Source organism: Clupea harengus, chromosome 2 (genome assembly GCF_900700415.2).
Source record: "Clupea harengus chromosome 2, Ch_v2.0.2, whole genome shotgun sequence".
Taxonomy (NCBI): domain Eukaryota; kingdom Metazoa; phylum Chordata; class Actinopteri; order Clupeiformes; family Clupeidae; genus Clupea; species Clupea harengus.
The window spans coordinates 11,860,800-11,880,766 of NC_045153.1; the positions used below are offsets into that span (position 1 = coordinate 11,860,800).

Below are 19,967 nucleotides of genomic sequence, written 5' to 3' on the forward strand. Positions count from 1 at the left end.
AAACCTGACTGCCCAACCTAAGCATCAGGATACAACTAAGCTGCCTTTGTGAGCATTTCACTGGTTCGTTTTTTTAAGTAGGCACCTTTCTTCTTCCTTAAAGGACTATATACCCGTGGAGGGATATTTAGTTTTTTTGTTCTTGTTGACAATTAGCCTTTAAAGCTCTATGAGTTTTTGTCCTAGAGTCATAAAAAGAACACAGAAACCTTTAATCTTCTACATACAGTATATGCCACTTGTGCATGAATGTTTTTAGCTAGATGAAATATACAAAACATCAAGGCCTGTCAGACTCCCTAAAAAAGTCTAACAGGCCTCAGTCCCTAGAGTGTACTCCACATACTGACCTGAACTGGAGTTGTGACCCATAATAGAAAACGTGTCACACAAGGTCCACACAACAGAAGGATCATGATTCACAGATTTGCTGACAAACACTCCAACATACTACAAATGTGCTAACAAGTAATTAGTAATCAACATCGTCAAATAAAACAATAAATATTTGATCTTACTTGTGTTGTAGGTTGTGTTTTCCAGTTGGTCAACATCTGAGAGCGATAGTTAAAGTGTTAAAGTGTTGCAAATGTGATATATAATATATGCAAACACCGGCTCAAAAAAGTAAAAGACATAAAAACTTCACTTACCAGTGACATTAACCCTGATTGGACGTCCAGGAGCGTAGGCAGAACCACTACATCTATATAAACCACTGTCATTCTTTGTTATCTTTTGGATCACCATATAGGATATAGTGAGATTTTCCTCAGTGTTGTTTGGCATCTGTTGCCATATTCTAACATTAGGATTTTCAGACAGTGATGTGCAGTTCTCCACGTCCATCAGTTTGCACCATGTGACAACGGGTGGCTCCTCACAGTATATCACAGGGCAGCTGAGTGTTAGGGTGCTCATCTCTAGAACCTTCCAAACAGTATCCCTCCTGACACGAACATATGGGGAGCATTCATCGTCTAAAGGGGGAATTAATGGTTACAAATGATTATGTTCTAATGCACGAAATTTCACTGTTTTGTCAGCAGACACATATAGGTGTGTGAGAACTTTTCCTTTCTTACTCAAACTAGGCAATGTGGCGTTAGATAGATAATTCACCTTTACTCATTGGTTGTAATCACATGGAGAATGTTCAGTTTTCACAATTGGTATCTACTGTGTTTGATCGTTTATTGAAGTAAAGTGCTTCTGAACACTTAAATCTCACCCTGATTGCAATGACTCCATCATTAGCATTTCACGCTTTAAAGTTTCTTTGAATAAGATTAATGGAATGGAATAATTTATCAATGAAACGGAACAGACATAATAATACTTATTATTAGTTATTAGTTTGTTCACGTTAGCAAATTAACTGAATAATAATCCCTAGAGATGAAGGATGTACAACAGTTGCCTGCTTCAGGCAGGCCACACGCAATCATGGTCAAATTTGAAAACCATACGGTTAAGTTTCCTCATTAGTTGATATAGTTATAAACATATAATATATTTATGAATTTATCATGATAAACCAATCTTAAATAACATCACATACTGTTAAAAGTTTTGTTACATTTACTAAAGAGGTATGTAAAAAGTCAAAATATATGAAATCATTAATCAGCCTACAGGTTTTCATCTATGAAGGAAGAGTGACAACATATACATACAACTATACTTGCTAGCAAACTATACAAACTAATGTAAATCAAGATGAACTAACTTCTAAAGGTAAGCACTGTAAATGTCAAACATACATTTTGTTTAGGGAAAGGTCCTTCAATGCATGTTTTAATGAGAAATGAATTCAGTATTCAAATTCGCCCAAGACGCACCGTATAGTTAAAGTAAAGCAGTGGGGTATGTTCAACTCACCTTCAGCATTGCCATCAGGGCAGATGATGCACCATAGCAAGAGAGCCAACAGGGTCTTCATTGCCGGCTGTTCCTTCATCCTCATGATTAGCTGTTCACTAAATGTCCTTATAATATCACAATTCTACGTCTAGTTTAGCCTTGTTCAAGTGATATTGTTCTCTGTCTCTGTTAGTCAGAGTTAAAGTGGTAAAATAAATGAAATTACATAAAGGCCACCCCTTTCTTTCTCTCCTGTCCCCCCCCCCCCCCCCCCACCACCGCCTTTCCATCACCCTCTTTCGCTCTTACTGTCTCTCACCTCCCTCTCACACATACACACACACACACACACACACACACACACACACACACACACACACAAGCAGTCCTTAGATGTGTCACCTTCATGAGCACATCACACATGCATGGGCTGTAGTTTCCATTTAGTTAATTCAAGGAGGGCTGAATTTGTGTTCCGAAGTTGACAACAGCATTTATTTCTTAAAACAACCACCCACCCCAATCTCCCCACCCAACCACATAAGTACAGGTTCCACACACATACAGGTCCCACACACATCAGTGGTGGACAGTAACGAAGTAGATGTAATTCGTTCCTGTACTTAAGTAACATATAGATGTATCTGTACTTTACTCAAGTCTTTCTATTTGGTGAGACTTTATACTTTGACTCCACTACATTTCAAAGTGAAAATTCGTACTTTTTACTCCATTATATTTAGTAAAACCTCTCGTTCCTTTTTTACCAAAGCGAATCAAATAATGAGAGGTCAAAGCGAGTGCACAATCACACCAATCAGAGCTCAGCGCGCGATTTGCTCTGAAGTCCTTTCGGTTTCGTCAGTTTCGTTCATTCGTTGAGCGCGAGCTAACGTTGAATTCGTTACAACGCCGCTGCAGCATTTCAAGGATGTTTTATGCTCATGCTTACTTAACGCTAAATAAATGATGGAAATGATGGAAGAAACAGCTGACACTTACTTGCCTGAACACCCTTGGCCTTATTTGGGCGAACTTTTTGAATTGGAAGAAAGGAAGAAGGACTAATTTTATTTTAAGTGTCTTCTCTGCCTGCCTAAGCACAATACAATATCCAGTGAAACGGTACTTAATTGCATATTTAATCCAGAGTCTCCAGCCCTTTAGTGTGGTGGAACAGCCATCATTTCAAGATCTCCTGCAAGATCTTCAGCCCAGTGCCTCTCTGATGTCAAGGACCACCTTGCGACGCAAGATAGAGTGTTTTGGTTTTACTTTCGTCTGTGTTTGTACCCAGGGTTGTGTAGGGAATATCACTACTATCACTAGTCTTCAGCACAAACTAGTATAACACCACATTCTCTGATTTTGTGGAACTAGTTCCTGTAATGGCATTTATCATACTTTGAAACATAAATCAGGATTTATGAGTTTAAGGGTAACACCGACATACAGATATGATATAGTAAAGGAGCTTATGTTTTACTCCACATTTTTTATAATTAAATGTGCAACTAAGTTACAAATAAATGTAAAATGAAATAATTGTTCTCTAGTGCTGTTATTTCATAACCACTTGGTCTTACCTAATGGCAATAGATAGCTTTCAATGTTTTGTGCTTATACTCTTTTTAATAGACAAATGTAAGACACTTTTTAAAGAGTGGCATTAGTATTTTAACCTTATATCAGTTGATTGAGCAGGAGCTTTGATGTGAAAATGATAAAAGGCCATTAGAACCATAATTCATCAAGGTACTTTTACTTTTAATACTTAAGTATAAATGAAGGCAAATACTTTTATACTTCTACTTAAGTGGAAATTCAAAGTGCATACTTCCACTTTTACTGGAGTAATATTTTACACAAGGTATCTATACTTTCACTTAAGTACGTAGTTAGTGTACTTTGTCCACCACTGACACACATATAGGTTCCAAACACTCAGTTTGAGCTGTTTAATAAATCAAGCCAAATGTATACAAATACAGTCACCATACTAATAGGATAGCTCTATATAGCTTCCAGAACATAGGCCTGTACACTTAACACAATAAAAATACATTAAAATACATCAGAAAAACCTGTGGTCACAATACAGGGTACTGACATATCACATCATGATAATCAGCAAGGACAAATATAGATATAGCCAGCTGGGAAAAACAAATCAAACCAATCAATCTATCAAGCCTGAAAAAGCACAGAAGAGCACTGTTGTAAAAAGCACTAAAACTAGTGTGGTGGTAAAGAGAGCTGTTCACTAATGTGTGTCTGTGGGCCATGCTGGGGTTGTACCTGTGCTGGGGTTATACCTGTGCTGGGGTCATACCTGTGCTGGGCTTATACCTGTGCTGAGGTTACACCTGTGCTGGGCTTATACCTGTGCCGAGGTTACACCTGTGCTGGGCTTATACCTGTGCTGAGGTTACACCTGTGCTGAGGTTATACCTGTGCTGGGCTTATACCTGTGCCGAGGTTACACCTGTGCTGAGGTTATACCTGCTGAGGTTACACCTGTGCTGAGGTTATACCTGTGCTGGGCTTATACCTGTGCCGAGGTTACACCTGTGCTGAGGTTATACCTGCTGGGGTTATACATGTGCTGGGGGCATTTTAGAGAGCAATGCGATCTGCATTACTGCTTGCCCTGAAAAAAAAACTTCTCAAGGTCAATGTCAATTTTTGGTGTTAGGCCGATGTATATCCAGCATGGCTATCACCCAGCAGTCACCCTTTTCTCTGATTGGCACATTATTCAGTAGGAGCAGGTCTTGATTGAACATTTGGACTGAACGAGGTGTGTCTGTGAAGTAGCTCAGTACAGACACAGTGTCCTGTGATATGATGTCCTGCTGCAGAGGAGCAGAGAAGAGTAGACAGTATAGTTGTTCACATGGTCTAAAAACGTCATAGCAACAATATGAGCTGTGAAATTGAAACTAATATTGAGTGCTAAACCATGGTGTGCAAGTGTGCTGGACAGCTGATTGGTTGTATGATATTAGGCTTTTCACACTGACCAATGCATGTCTTAGTTTTTAACGGAGTTGTGTGTGGTGTAGGAACATTCTGGAAGAGTTTCACCACTGACCTCTCAGTAAGCAGAAGCAGGTGATGATCACTATGAGAATGACGACTGCACAGGCGGCGCAGACATAAACATACAGCAGCCAGTCTTGATTTGAGTCTGGTTTGTTTGTGACGGTTGGGCTTTCTGTCGGGCAGAGAAACACTGGTTGTCGCGAACAATTAACAAATACACAAATTATAAACAATAAACAAATACAGGTGCTCAAGGAAGATTTAAAAGAGAGCCAAGAATCTGTCCATGAAGGCAACTAGAAAGTTCTAGCTGAGCTAGCTTAGCACCAAGGGTCAGTCTAAAATATATTCATAAATCAAACTATTTTTGTCTACAGAGGGTTTTATGATAAAAAATACTTTTAAAGATACGTGTTATTTTGCATTTATGTTATTGCACTGTAATTGTTAACCTATTCATTAATAACAGGACATTTGTTTAATGATTGTTGTTGGGTCGTCGTTGACATCTTGTTAGAGTTCTGTAATACTAGTTGAGAGGAAACTAAATGACAGAAGACCCCAGTGAAGGCTAAGAGCTACTCGTGGTGTGTATGGGTTTGAAAGAGATGTTGTAAATGATAAGGTACAGCACACGAGAAAAGACAAAACCTCATCGAGGTCATTAAGCCAGAGACACTTACACAGGAAATCTCTCTTTCTCTAGGCCCCCTCATTCTCTCATGCTTATATTCCGAGAATGAGAGGTACCTGAAAGATGTGTGGGTCGTGTGTGTGTGTGTGTTGTGTGTGTGTGGGTCGTGTGTGTGTGTGTGTCGTATGCAAGTGTGTGTGTGTGTGTGTGTGTGTGTGTGTGTGTGTGTGTTTGCATGTCGTGTGTGTGTGTGTCTTATGTGTGTGGGTCGTGTGTGTGTGTGTCGTATGTAAGTATGTGTGGGTGTGTGTGTGTGTGCGTGTGCGCGTGTGTGTGTGTGTGTGTGTGTGCATGTGTGTGTGTGTGAGAGAGAGAGAGAGAGCAAGAGAATGAGAGAGAATCTAGTAACTAAAATTAAATCTGTCACAATCTAGTGCTTTTAATAATATGTAAGGGATAATGTATTGTCCACTGGCCAACAGTGGCCTATACTTTATCCCACTTATTATACGATTACTTTTTACAACATTCTGATGAGCCGTACAATAAAAACACTTAGCTTCAATTAACCACAGAGAAGATCCTGTTAGCATAAATGAGCCTAATCAACAATATCAATTAGTATAATTGGATAACTGACCTATTTTGTGATTACATAAAAGGTGGCGCTTACCTGTGGAAGTGTGCAGGGTTTCTGAAGCCACAGGGATGTGAGGACAAAAGTGTAAAGTGTAGAGAGGACAAACAAGGACAAAACACAGATTAAAACCAACTTTCACTGTGAGTGATATTCATATGTATATTCATATTCATTCACTGAGATTCATATTTGAGGTCTAAGGTAATTTAGTCACACATAACTTAAACAATGAAGTTTAAAATCATTAATAATAGTTGCTTGCAGTACAGTACATCAGGTGAAAACTGTAGGGTCATTGGACTTACCTGACACAGACACGTTTATAGTATGACTGACTACTGTTAAAGACCCAGATATTTCGCAACGATAGAGACCATCGTCATGTTTTTCCACCCTGTGAAAATTCAGATAGGAGACTATCTTATTTCCCTCTGTCAAGCTTCTCTCCTGGTGGATGGCCACATCCGGTGTTGAGTTCACTTTTACACAATCGTTATTGATAAGAAGTTTACACCAGGTGACAGTGGGCTCTGAGCTACAGTCCTGCCATGTGATAGTGCAGTTCACAGTCAGGGATTTCATTGGGGCTGTCCTCAGTACAGTGTTCCGTCTGACCCGAACCTCAATAGCACACTCTTCATGTGAAAAACAAGCAGAAGTTAATAAATTAACTATCTAACTAAACAAACAAACCATTTTTTACATCAACAGCAAGGAAACATGAAGCAAGTAGCATCATAAAGGAGTTTTGAACGGCACACACACAGAGGCACAAGAGGTGCCTCTTGATGAGTATAATACTGGGAAAAAAGTGTATGACATCCCAACTAGTAAAAGCAAAACAAGGCATCCTTGCCGACTGTTGTGCAATCTAAGTCCTACACTAGCTTTATGATACACAGCAAGCATACAATGCAAACATATACTAATAGCAGTATACCAAATCCAACTTCTGCATTGTGTGTTCTCAAATCATCGTCATTGTCATTATAAAGCGTTCACATCTCTTCAGAGAGAGGAATTAATATGTAAGAAAAGGAAATGAATCTGACCAGACAGGAAGTGTTCAAAACCAAAAATATTTGGTGTGGGGATATGATCCTGTGCAGGGGTTTACAGGGATCAAAAGATTATTCTTCTCTTTTTTTTGCTACAGTAAAAATTTAAAAAAATAAAAATATAAAATAATAATAATAATAATAATAATAATAAATAATGTCTAATTACAAGGACACGTCACTGGATTGAAGAGGTGAAGAAGTCAACAAAAAGGCTTTGTAACCAGAGAAGGTACTATGCAGCTAAAGCTGCATATGTACACATGTAACAAAAATACCTTAACCTAGCATGAATTGTGTTCTATGTACGATGCCCAGATTTATTTTAAATAAAAATATTATAATAGTGAAAAAAAAGTGTATGGCATCCCAACTAGTAAAAGGAGAACATGGCATCCTTGCCTATTGCTGTGCAATCTAAGTCCTCCACTAGCTTGATTGTTCTCTCCTCTGTCTTGAGTGCTCTCTCCTTTGTACGTCGCTTTGGGTAAATGTAATACACAGCACATATACAATGCAAACATATACTAATAGCAGTATACACAAAATAACAACTTCTGCATAGTGTGTTCTTAAATCCTCTATCTTTCCTGCCATTGTAAAGCATGCAGCATACACAGACTTAAGGGCCGTGTGCAGAGGATGTTGGTCTGACTCACCTTCTGCACATGAGAACCGACACACAGTGAGGAGAAGCCACAGCAGTGCAGGACCAGCAGCGGCGACACGACTGAGGGTCTCCATACTAGAGGGATGGAGGGGAGATAGATAATGGCTGCTGGTTGTCTCTTTTGTACTAACCCTAACCCTACTGCATATATGTAGCCTCTCTCACTCTCTCTAACTCTCTCACACTATCTTCCCTTGTCTCTGTAGATGCAAGAGACCCCCCCCCCCCCAGAAAAAATAGCATAGCCCGCTACTCGCTCTGTGTTGCATTCTCACACCCACTCATAAGTGCCCACAAAGTCCTACACACACACACACACACACACACACACACACACACAAATACAAATACAAGCATGCACACACACGTTCAAATGCATGAAGACAAACCACAAAGAGTACACACTCAAACACAGACACATTTCTGTCGGTGGTATGACCCAGTTTCCACTGCGCCGTCTGGTCACTGCTTCCTCTCTTCGATACATGACTCATGACATGTGCGTTGAGTCCGACCAAGCATTCTCACTTACTATCTCTGCATTTATCTATCTATCTATCTATCTATCTGTCTGTCTGTCTGTCTATCTATCTGACGTAAAATGTATTGTTTTATTGTCATGAGTCGTGGTGATGTCACTAATGTAACTGCATCTCCGCCTCTTGTTTTATTACACACTAAAATGTTAACTGGACACCCAGAGGGGCCTGTTATGATTGCCATCTTGTGGTCTTGTCCAGACCATGCAAGCAGAAAAGCTGGTCCTGGAAGGCCATGTACCAGTGCAACAATCTGAAACTCTTGCTTTTTTGTATCCGCTCTTAAGTACAATGAATAGGTAAGGTATGTGTGTAGAATCACACTGATGGATGACATCTATAGACATGCACACCCGTGACTGCTTAGTGTAGACACGTGCTGTAGTCAAGGCGAAGCACCACGGAAAGTACACTTAACCACCTCTGACGTAAATCTTACGTGCTGACAGATGTGTTTTGGACTGGAGATGTGTCCTGCTGAGGTTTTCACAAGAGCCTTCCTCAAACCATGTGGTCAAACAAGCCTCACATGTTGCACATAGCAGGCAAGCAAAACTAACATGGTTGGAACGGGGCTTGTTCTAGGGTGAAAAGATCAAAGGGCCTGAGTATACAACAGTACAATTCTGCGTGACTAAACATGCAAACACTCATGCAAGTGCACACACACACACACACACAAACACTTGCAAAAGCACCAGACTGACCACTTAAATAAATCCTTTATTTATTGAAATGCAATAGCACAAAACGGCAAAGAGCAAATGACAAAGAGCAATGACTTCAAGTAACTTACAAATATATAGGATTATATAACATTGTCATTATTCATACACCATACTGTGCATTACATGAGGCTGCTTATATTTTTCATTTTTCACTATTTACTGTAGCCAATCTATTTTGAGTTGTGCATGCACTCATGGATACCTCTCATTATAGAGGAAGGTGTGTATGTTCTAACATCACTCAAGTGCACTGGGATTTGGCTAAGAAGCTGCTTGCAATGGATGGAATATCAAAGATAAATAAATAATGCATAAAGCAAGTATATGAATGAAAGTATATGCATGTGAAGTCTAGTATATTACAAGCCAGAGCCAGACTTGAGCCAGACATGATACTTTGGACTTCTTCAGCCAGGTCCAGAGAAAGCTGCATGACAAGATAAGCAGTGTTAGAGATACATGCTAGTGTTAGAGATACATGCTAGTGTTAGAGATACCAGCTAGTGTTGCACTGCACTGAAACCTGCGCCCAGCCTCTGCTCTGGTTCAAAGCCACAGAGCACAGGGTCACTGGCCAGCGGTGGCTAGTGGCCTCACGAGTGATGAAATTAATGTTCTAACCTTATTGAAACTTACTTTGGATGAACTGTTCTATTGATGCATCTTTATGTTCATCTATGTTGTGTGTGTGTGTGTGTGTGTGTGTGTGTGTGTGTGTGTGTGTGTACTTTGCACAATTACTTCTAAGCCTGTAACAATCAATTTGTGATATGGATCCATGCTTGGTTAAGGTCTGGACTTGAGATCTGCACATGCCCTAAAATAGCACAAGGGAAGGTCTCAGTGTGCTGGGTGCAGTACACGCTCACACAGGTGCAGTACATACTCACACAGTGTGTGTGTGTGTGTGTGAGTGTGTGTGTGTATGCATGTGTGTATGAATGTGTGTGTGAATGTGTGTGAGTGAGTGAGAGTGTGTGTCAATGTGTGTGTAAATGTGTGTGAGTGAGTGAGAGTGTGTGTGTATGTGTATGAATGTGTGTATGAATGTGTGTGAGTGTGTGAGTGTGTGTGTGTATGTGTGTGTGTGTGTGTGTGTATGAATGTGTGTATGAATGTGTAAATTAATGTGTGTGTGAATGTGTGTGAGTGAGTGAGAGTGTGTGTCAATGTGTGTGTGAATGTGAGTGAGTGAGTGAGTGAGTGAGTGAGTGAGTGAGTGAGTGAGTGAGTGAGTGAGTGTCTGTGTCTGTGTCTGTGTCTGTGTCTGTGTCTGTGTCTGTGTCTGTGTCTGTGTCTGTGTCTGTGTGTTGTCCAAATGGGATAAACAAACTTACCCACAATGACAAATCAGGGCAGCAGTCAAAGTTCATTGTGGGTGTCGTCGGGGTCAACTGCATTTCGGACAGATAAATAATTGGGAGTTAGATCAAATGTTGCATGCATTGTAAAATGTAGATGTTCGCATGTGCTCTGTTAAGGAAGACGAACTGTAATACAATAACACAAAAAAAACAGTGGATCACTTGTGTTGCAGTACATTTCAGATGGTATGACACACTCGCACACATGAATACTTAGACTCTGAATGGCCAACAGTGATTTATATCTTCCACCCCGCAGAAGATGAAATGAGACAGTCTCGTGTGTAATCCCTCATAGCACAGTATAACATGAAATCGAAGCCTTTAAAATTCCACCTTTACAATATACATCCAATATACATTACACAGTCTGAATAGAAAATCATGGAGTTTTAGACGTCATAAGAAGCACAGAGGCTCACCTATGTGGCGATATATGGAGTACACAGCCGTCCCATATGGGTTTGTGACCTCACAGCTATACTCGCCGTTAAGGTCAGAGTTCAACTCGAGGAAGTGCAGTCTGTCCCCCTCGGGTCTCACACCATCAGGCAAGGCCTGGCCCTGGCTAAGAAAGAGAAACAAAGATAATCATTTACTAGCAGACACCATATGCTGAACATTCCCAAAAATCAGCCGGTAATAATCTTAACTCTCCCTGAATGTGTATTAATCTATCAAGACACAGCTTCATTTTACTCTTTCCTGTTTGCCTCTTTTAGCGTGCTCATAATCCATAATCCCCAAATGCATACACAGATTTAAAGGTATAGTCCTTAATTATAACCCATTACAATATTTGTCAAAGTTAGTGAAATTCTCCTCATGTCACACTAGCTGTCAGTCCACTGTGTTGCAAAAAATTCTGGTGTTGGTGCATGGTCCATGTCAATCGACAACAAGGGGCACTTGAACCCCTTTGTTTAATGACTGTGTTGAGTCGTCGTTGACATCTTGTCAGAGTTCAGTAATACTGGTTGAGAGGAAACTAAATGACAGAAGAGTTACAGCACAAGAGGAAAGACAAAACCTCAACGAGGTCATTAAGCTAGAGACAATCACACAGGAAATCTCCCTTTCTCTAGGCCCCCTCATATGACCTCACTTTCATTGTGCACCTTTGGCGTGCATGCGTGCGTACGTGTGTGTGTGTGTTTGTGTGAGTGTGAGTGTGTGTGTGTGTGTGTGTGTGTGTGTGTGTGTGTGAGTGTGCGTGTGAGTGTGCGTGTGCTGCTGTTTGGCCTCCCTTACTATCTCCACACGAAGCTTGTTGGTGCGGAGTTGGCATCGGCGACACACTGGTATTCCCTGGCCTCTGTCCCGCCTTCGGGAGTTATGATTCTCCCTATCAGTGGGGTGACTGTAACCATTAAAAAACAACCACCACCCAAACACACACACAGAGAAAGAGAGAGAAAGAGAGAGAGAGAGATTTTGCATATTGAAAACATTTACTGTTCTTTTTGTATATTGATTCAAATTGAGAGAGAGAGAGAGAGAGAGAGACAGAAAGAGACATTTTAACGCTTTAAAAGGAGATGCCTAACGAGGGAGCACCGTGAGTATGGTTGCAGGGGCGGAGATCCCATTTCATTGTAGGGGGGGACAATACATGGTCAAATTTCAGAGTGTAATTCCGGGGGGGGACATGAAAAAATTGCTTTCACGAGAGCTAGCATAAACTGCTAAATACCGAATTCTCTTATCACATTCACAAACAGAAATTCGAAGTCATTTTAGAATGATCTAAACAGCATTACATGTTCTAACACGAAATATCTATTCACAGACAAATAATGTCCAAAGTTCAAGAGAACTTGATGCTCAAAATAAGTTATAAAACAGCTCGACAGGGAATCGAACTAGCAACCTTTTGAATACAATACGACTTCTCTACCTCCTGCACTACTGTCACTCCATAGTACAATACTAGCATAGTTCATCCACGGCAGAAAAAGATGACATTAATTTAACTTAAGATAATTTAACAAATCTGGAGAGGCACTGAGATGTAGACCTACGTTTATTAACTAGCATGAACCTGCCCTGACAGGACAGTGTCCTAGACTGTCTGACTAGCTATCTTAACTGTGTTAATTACCGGCATGCGTGTGTTATCGGCAAACGTTCACGTTGTCATGCCAATCCATTAATAAACTTATGTATACTTGTGCATATCGGATTGGAACTTCGTAAATGGAGTTTAGAAAAAAAACTTCTTCTTTACATGTTCTTACTGCGTTCGAGAATGAGGTAGATCTCTTTACATATCGTGTATCATAGCTGCAGCGACAGGGGAGAGAGGAGGAAACAGTCTGACAATCTGACCGTGTGCTACTGGGCTGATTAACTGAAACACGGAGCTGCCTGTAGCCCTGCCCGTTGGAAACAGCATGTGAACCAAACCACTTTGAGGAATAGGCGGAACATGATTTTTCAACACTTAAAAAACACATTTTTTACGTCTATAATTAGCACCGCTTGTGTCGTCGTATTTTTATTTAAAAAAAAAAAATTCAAAAAAATCTGAATTTTTTTTTTTTCAATGATTGTTGGGGGGGACAACTTTATGGTAGGGGGGGACACGTCCCCCCCGTCCCCCCTGGGATCTCCGCCTATGTATGGTTGAGAGCTATGTCCTCAGAATGCCGTAAGAATGAGGCGTTGTAGTCAGAGCCTGAAACTCAGGCTCGAGGCCAGGTCAAATGCGTATCCCCTCTTTTTGCTGTGTGTGCTCAGGTGTCAACCCTAAAACGACTGGGGCGAAAAGATGTCTATATGTGTCCATAATTTACAGAATTGCGTTCGTGCACGCATGCGTATGCATGCATGTGTGGTATTTGAGGGGGATCTCCAAGCTTTAACGCACAGTGTTAATCAATAGCTTATCAGAATACACCCCTTGACCCGTCAATCACATCGTCACGTTACCACTACATAAGCCGGACTCATCTCTGATCAGTGTTGGTCAAAAGAAGTTGGAGCAGAAGAATCAACAGCAGCAGTAGTTTGGTGGACCATTTTCGGACCAGATCATTTGCACGTTCTTTCTTTCCGTGCGTCCATGAGAGAGTGAGTGTTCCGTCATCATTTTGTGTGAATTAGCAAGTCTGTTTAGTATCAATATAACATAGTATCTGTTTACTACATGTAGTGTCGCAGTTATCCAAATCTGTCTGCTACATAACTGTAATGTAGGGTTAAATGTATCCACTATACTATAGCATCACACCTCACTGTGTTCACACCTCCTTCCGTTATCTGCGATGAGAGCGAGTGTGTTTTTTTCTTTTTTTTTCTTGTGCTGAGTAGTCGGGGGTAGTGGAGTCCGGGTACACCACACGCAAACCTCTGCTTACATACACTACATGAAATGGCCAACAATGCCTTAGCGAAATGCGCACCAACAGTTACTAGGTTTCCATCAAAGTATTTTACACCAATTTCCATTCGAAAAAAATGGAAACGCGTGGAATAGGCATCACATTTTGTTGGTTAGATTAACTGCCGAATCGCATAGGGTAAAGTGCTACTAAGGCTGATAACGGGTTTATACGAGGTTTGTTGCGATTTTATTTCATGTATCCATTAAAGTATCCGTAAGTAAGCTCAAGTTCGCAACCTAAAGCTGCTCAGAACTCCGCCTGTGATTAGGGGTAGCTACCTATGTCTGTCCATGTTAATTAGCAGATGATGAAGAAAACGCGGGCAGACTCTAATTTACTAGTCGATATTTATAAGAAGGCAATTCAAATATGCAAATGGTTTGGATGGAAACTCAGCTGTATATCAATAACAGGGCAGTATGGGGCGTGAGAAACGAATATGTCCGGACTATTCTATATAAAGTAAGTAATGTAAAAAACACACTCACCTTCCTCACACAGAACGAAGTTGAGTAACAGATACAAATAAATCATCATGGCATGTCTTCTTTGAACGGACATCTTTTTGGGCTGAGCAGGTTTTTATGGCGATATCGGACGAATCTATGAGTTCAACAAATGAAGACGGGTAGATGTTTGTTCTGGTAGTTCAATTAATTTGATTGACACAAAGTCTGCTTCTGCCATCAATATTGTACGACTGTAAAGTGGCATGGTTAACACCCTTAAGCTATACATTTTTTACAAGTATTAGTATTTAGAAATGTTTTAAGTGTAGGTCGTGCGTTACCGGATTCCCACGGACTTTACTTGCCTTGTTTGAGTAATAATTTGCGCTGCAGCATCAATATACCCCAAGAGGATGTGGAACTTGTGGCTCAGCAATTCAAACACTGTTTTCAATTTCACTGCTTAAACTCGTTCTGTGAGCTGTCGTGTTTGACAAACAGAAAATTAGCAGATTTCTTTATGAATTCCTGAGATGCCTGCAACTGATCCCCAGCTTCTCTTCGGTCATCTGTTAAAACCGGAGCGCTGTAGGAAAATATACTTTGAACATCACGCCTTGGGGTGTGTCAACTGGCACTGACACTGACACGTGGGTTAAGGTTATTAAATCTGACTTGTGACTTTGTTCAAAACTGTAAACTTCACATATTCCCATCAGATCGAGGTCAGGAAGTAGAATCTGCATGTCATTACAGACAGAGTTTACAAGTGTTACTTTTCAACATCCAGAGGTCCTTGTCCTTCACTTTTCAATGTAAGGACAGTAGTTCTATTGACACTTTAAATCAAGCAATGTTAGTAGCCCACAAATAAGTGTTGATACTGACATAAGATACCTGGTGGCTGACTGAGGGAGAATGAGGGCTTAGTTCAAACAAAGGGCATGTCACACATTTCAGTACTTCTTCTTCAGCTAGCTAGCGGTTCGCTGATGTTTCTGTAACTATGACTGTTAAGCTTGTAAGTAGTGGGTAGACATATATTTTTGAGATTACTCAAATGACCCAGGGTTTTTCCCTGGCCTGGGAAGGAACTCTTTGAAATGTAGTTAACATTACAGAGAGTGGGGAGGATCTCCCAATGCTTGAAAGGTGTACATTCTAATAAAGTTTAAAGTCAAATACATTCTTCTATGGGGAGACACCATCTGGATTGCCTGTTGGCCTGATGTCAGTAGACCTGATTGTTTGAAGCAAACATTGCATAATGTGTTTAACAGGGTCAGACACACTTACTCAGGCCAACTTAGCAGCTGATTAACACACCTCAGCATGTACTTGGCCTCAACCGCTTGTCTTATTTTGAATATTTTCACTACCTGTCATGAGACAGTGGAGGACCTCTCGAATGCGTGCTGTGGGCTTGCCACAGTAATGACTCACCAACAGGAAATGCCTGCCTGCCAGGAAAAGCTTCTTCAGACAAACTTATAGTACAGCTGCTACCTGGTCTATGTTAATTTTGAGAGGTGCAAATATAAATAACGATTAGGAGCAAAGGGGAAAGCTACTTCTAAAGCACTTTTATAATAATAATAATAATAATAATAATAATAATAAACATTATTTGTATAGCACCTTTCATGCAAAACAATGCAGCTCAAAGTGCTTAAAGAGCACACTTTAAAGAGGCCTTATTCACCAGATTATTCTGTTCAAAATAGATGGTATTGGGATAACAGACTCACTCACACACACACACTCACTCATACATACGCACAAAAACACACACACCCACTCACACACACACTCACACTCACACTCACTCACACATACACATACCCAGACACACACACACACACACTCACTCATGTGCAGATCTCATCTCCAGACCTTAACCAAGCTTGGATCCGTATCACAAATTGATTGTTACATGGTTAAAAGTAATTGTGCAAAGTTTCATGCTTTTTTCACAAAAGCTTTTCCTTTTGCTACATGTGGGGGCTAGCATTAACAGTGGAGCTAGGAAACGGGAGCTCACCAAACTGTGTTTCTGTTGGTGTGCTTTAACAGGTGTGATAACTATTTTACTTATCTTTCTTAGTATATATGTTACATGTCTCTTCCTCTTTCCTGTTTGATATGCTGGGAATGAGCATTAACAGTGGAGCTAGGAAACGGGAGCTCGCCAAACTGTGTTTCTGTTGGTGTGCTTTAACAGAGAGGAAATAAATATCACGTCTCAGCAACAGTTGTCCACGCGTCACATTCATTACACAACGCAGAAGTTACACCGGTTACATTGGTGCCGTGACCGTCGGTTCATCATATCTACGCTTGCTAGATCACCGGGACTGTTGCTACTGCTACTACTGCTACCGCTGCTATCCCACTGCTGCTGCTGCCGCCGTGGCTAGCTGCTACCGTCTGTCGACTAGCTCTGCTGCGGTATTTATGCTCTGTCTCACGCAACGTGTGTGTTGTAATTAGGGGAGCCTGTTCTGTATTCTGACGTAAACATTCTTATCCTGGGCTGCCTTAGGTTGACACACTGCTTATGTTAGAATGTTATAGAGGCCAATTTTGCTTTATTGGGATTTTGTTACATTTCATTGTCCTGAGAGTTTTCATTGATAAAAATGGTTGAATGTAGCCTATTGATTTTCTTAAAGCATCTTCATTCCGAATAATAAGCCAGTGTTATTTGGTGCTATTATCACAATTTGCCATCATTTAAAAAAAAAAAATTCTGTGTTTGCATAATTACTAGAATTTAACTGTAATGTCGAGTAGGAAAAAAAGATATTGCGCGAAATCACGCACCAATGAAAACTCGCTTGGATAATGATTAAATTAGAAAGTTGAATTTGGCTTCGGTCCAAATTTGATTGCGTCTGGGTCCGGATCCGCACCGTGGTCCGCCTATTGAGTACCCCTGGGTTAGATGGAGAGGCCAGTGATACAAAGATAGGCCAGTCAGGTCTAGGCCCAGTGGCATGTTCAACTCCTATCACCCAAATAGTAAGAAACACACAGGAGCAGGTAGTAAATCCTAATACTGTTGGTTATCTTACCTGCAGACATACAGCGCAGGCACATGACACTAATGATACAATGCAGAACTTTATGCCCAGCAGTCATTCAAGCCCAGCAAATGACAGGCTTGCTCAGAAGGCTGTCTGGATGCCTCAAGACTGAATGTAATTGTCCAAGCAGACGCTAAACCGCCCCCATTCTTCAGAGGTGACCATGTGCACCTCACACGTCTAGGTTTGGTCGTGTTATGAAGCCTGCGTTTAGGTTAATTGAGTCTATGGCTCAGCTTCAGTTAGTTTTGAATGACGATGTTCCTGAGAGATTTGTCATCCATGTTTGACTTTGTGTGTCTCTCGACACAGTTGGTTAACCCAGTTAGTGATGGGTTGTGATATAGTTTCCCTCAGGTACGCATTTAAATGTAATGTTTTTGAATCTTTCCCATCATGGCATTGTAGGTAGGCCTTAGTGTATGGGGTGTATACGGCATCCCTTTTTCCTATGGAGTAAATGAGACTTGATCAATCTATGTTTTCTCTCGGCCTAGCGAAATAGGCATAAATATTGCCTTTAAAAATAGGCATCTATGTTATTATATATCCTCTAGGAAACGGGAGCTCTCCAAACTGTGTTTCTGTTGGTGTGCTTTAACAGAGAGGAAATAAATATCATGTCTCAGCAACAGTTGTCCACGGGTCACATTCATTACACAACGCAGAAGTTACACCGGTTACACAGGTGCCTTTGGTGATCGACCTTTCCTGCCTGATGCCATGATAACTTTAGCCTGGTTGAAATTAACCACATGATTAGGATGCGGATCAGCCGTTAACGAACCGATATTTGCTGTTCTCAATCAGCTCGCTAATCTTAACGGGCTGAAAGGCCAATTGATTAACTTAGCTTCAATCCTACGACGAACGTACCCCAGGTGTGGTAGACGGCAGGTGGGGGCAGAGTTCAGGAGATTCAAGGAAGCACATGACATTATCAAACTAACACATAAAGCACATGGCATTAACAAACAAACACGTGAAGCACATGGCATTAACAAACAAACAAACACGTGAAGCACATGGCATTAACAAACAAACACGTGAAGCACATGGCATTAACAAACAAACACGTGAAGCACATGGCATTAACAAACAAACACGTGAAGCACATGGCATTAACAAACAAACACGTGAAGCACATGGCATTAACAAACAAACACGTGAAGCACATGGCATTAACAAACAAACACGTGAAGCACATGGCATTAACAAACAAACACGTGAAGCACATGGCATTAACAAACAAACAAACACATGAAGCACATGGTGGCCCTGAGTCTCTTTGCTAGTAGCGGGGATACTAACACAGGGGTCAAGAACAAAAACTAAAAGAAGATATTTATGATGCAGTTATGGAAACCTTGATGATGCTCAGGCAAATCTGTGAAGAGTTAATTGGGAAATCCAGGATTGCTCAAGTTCTTGACCTTATGTGTGTGTGAATATAAATAAATAAAGGTTTGAGAGTGGGGAGTGCTATGCTGGCACTCATCCAAGGGCAAAAGATCTTATCACAGATAAACACACTGAGCTATTTGTACAATATATTTACACAAATTAGGTTTTTATGACATTCGACACGTGCCACTCTGACATGTGGAAATTCCTCCATGCTAAAACGAATGTAATCTCAGAATTTGAATTGCTGGGCTGTCATTTGTTCGTCATTTGTTTGTCAACAAAGGGAAGTGAAGAGGGCCACAAAACCGGAAAAACAGGATAAGTATCTATCAAGGAAGGAATGTGGATTTAAAAAAGGGTTGCTACTGTTGAAAGGAAATGTCTGGCTGTTGTTGTTTTGCTTTGACGACTGACAACATACACCAAGACTGAGAAATCACCTTGAGCATTCAGTACATTTTTGAGTGTCATAGATTTACTGCCCTTTTATTATCTCTCTGTTTGATGACACTATATTAGCATGTATCTATTTCCTGATCGCGAAACTCTTTATTCCGTCAGTCAGCGTAACATGCATTGATTGTGTACATTCAGCGTAAAAAGAAAGGTCTCAGCATGGGTACATCTGCCCCTCAGTCTCTCCTTCTGAGACACGCACACATTATCTCTCATTCCCTCTCCATTACAGCTGAGTAAACCTCTGTGCAATATAACTTAAATGTGAAACAATTCCAAATGATATCACCTAATAGTAAATGCATTACTTCTAAGTTAACAGTTGGTCCCATGTAAAAAAATTTTTTTTTAAAACTGTTTGGATTTACTATATTAAAAATACAGGCCCCACAGTAGAACCTTAATGCAACCAAAGTCAGAACACCTTTCATTAGTGAGATTTAAAATCTTTCATTTTTTCAATACTTCGAATGTTTCTTTTTGATGACAGACTCGATCCTCTTCGGCCAAAACCTTTTGCACTCATGCAGCCCCATATCATCACACTCCCGCCTCTGTGCTTCACTGTCAGGACTATGCATTCCCTGTGGCAGTCCTGGCCGGGTTCAGGCCAAACATGCTGTACCCCATCTGAGCTGAACA

At 40.7% G+C, this 19,967-nt stretch overlaps 3 protein-coding genes across 5 annotated transcripts in view; all 3 read right to left on the minus strand.

The window, feature by feature from the left end:
• LOC116223134 (B- and T-lymphocyte attenuator-like) overlaps positions 1 to 2,108 on the minus strand; it is a 2,418-nt gene extending 310 nt beyond the window's left edge. Inside the window, exons 1-2 of the mRNA XM_031578654.2 lie at positions 1,882 to 2,108; positions 519 to 980 (exon numbers count right to left, since the gene is read on the minus strand). Of these exons, the coding sequence (XP_031434514.1) occupies positions 646 to 980; positions 1,882 to 1,966 (420 nt within the window). The 5' untranslated portion in view covers positions 1,967 to 2,108 and the 3' untranslated portion in view covers positions 519 to 645. The remainder of the gene's footprint in view (positions 1 to 518; positions 981 to 1,881) is intronic.
• Positions 2,109 to 3,793: 1,685 nt separating this feature from the next.
• Positions 3,794 to 8,236, minus strand: LOC116223137 (B- and T-lymphocyte attenuator-like). 2 transcript variants are annotated; one of them, XM_031578672.2, is made up of 5 exons: positions 7,900 to 8,236; positions 6,488 to 6,817; positions 6,216 to 6,236; positions 4,958 to 5,080; positions 3,794 to 4,715 (listed from the first exon to the last, which is right to left on the minus strand). In XM_031578672.2, the coding sequence occupies exons 1-5, from the start codon at positions 7,982 to 7,984 to the stop codon at positions 4,618 to 4,620; spliced, it is 657 nt and encodes a 218-aa protein (XP_031434532.1). In that variant the 5' UTR covers positions 7,985 to 8,236; the 3' UTR covers positions 3,794 to 4,617. The 2 variants fall into 2 exon arrangements, with proteins under 2 accessions (XP_031434532.1, XP_031434524.1); XM_031578664.2 differs by having other exon boundaries at positions 3,794 to 4,718; positions 7,900 to 8,232.
• A 916-nt stretch (positions 8,237 to 9,152) lies between these two features.
• On the minus strand, positions 9,153 to 14,970 carry LOC105904643 (cell adhesion molecule 4-like). Of its 2 annotated transcripts, none has more exons than XM_031582766.2 (6): positions 14,742 to 14,970; positions 14,416 to 14,530; positions 11,793 to 11,886; positions 10,964 to 11,109; positions 10,515 to 10,571; positions 9,153 to 9,604 (listed from the first exon to the last, which is right to left on the minus strand). In XM_031582766.2, exons 2-5 carry the CDS (start codon positions 14,486 to 14,488, stop codon positions 10,540 to 10,542), a joined length of 345 nt encoding a protein of 114 aa, XP_031438626.1. In that variant the 5' UTR covers positions 14,489 to 14,530; positions 14,742 to 14,970; the 3' UTR covers positions 9,153 to 9,604; positions 10,515 to 10,539. The 2 variants fall into 2 exon arrangements, with proteins under 2 accessions (XP_031438626.1, XP_012688003.1); XM_012832549.3 differs by having other exon boundaries at positions 11,793 to 11,901; positions 14,742 to 14,969.
• Positions 14,971 to 19,967: the final 4,997 nt, after the last annotated feature.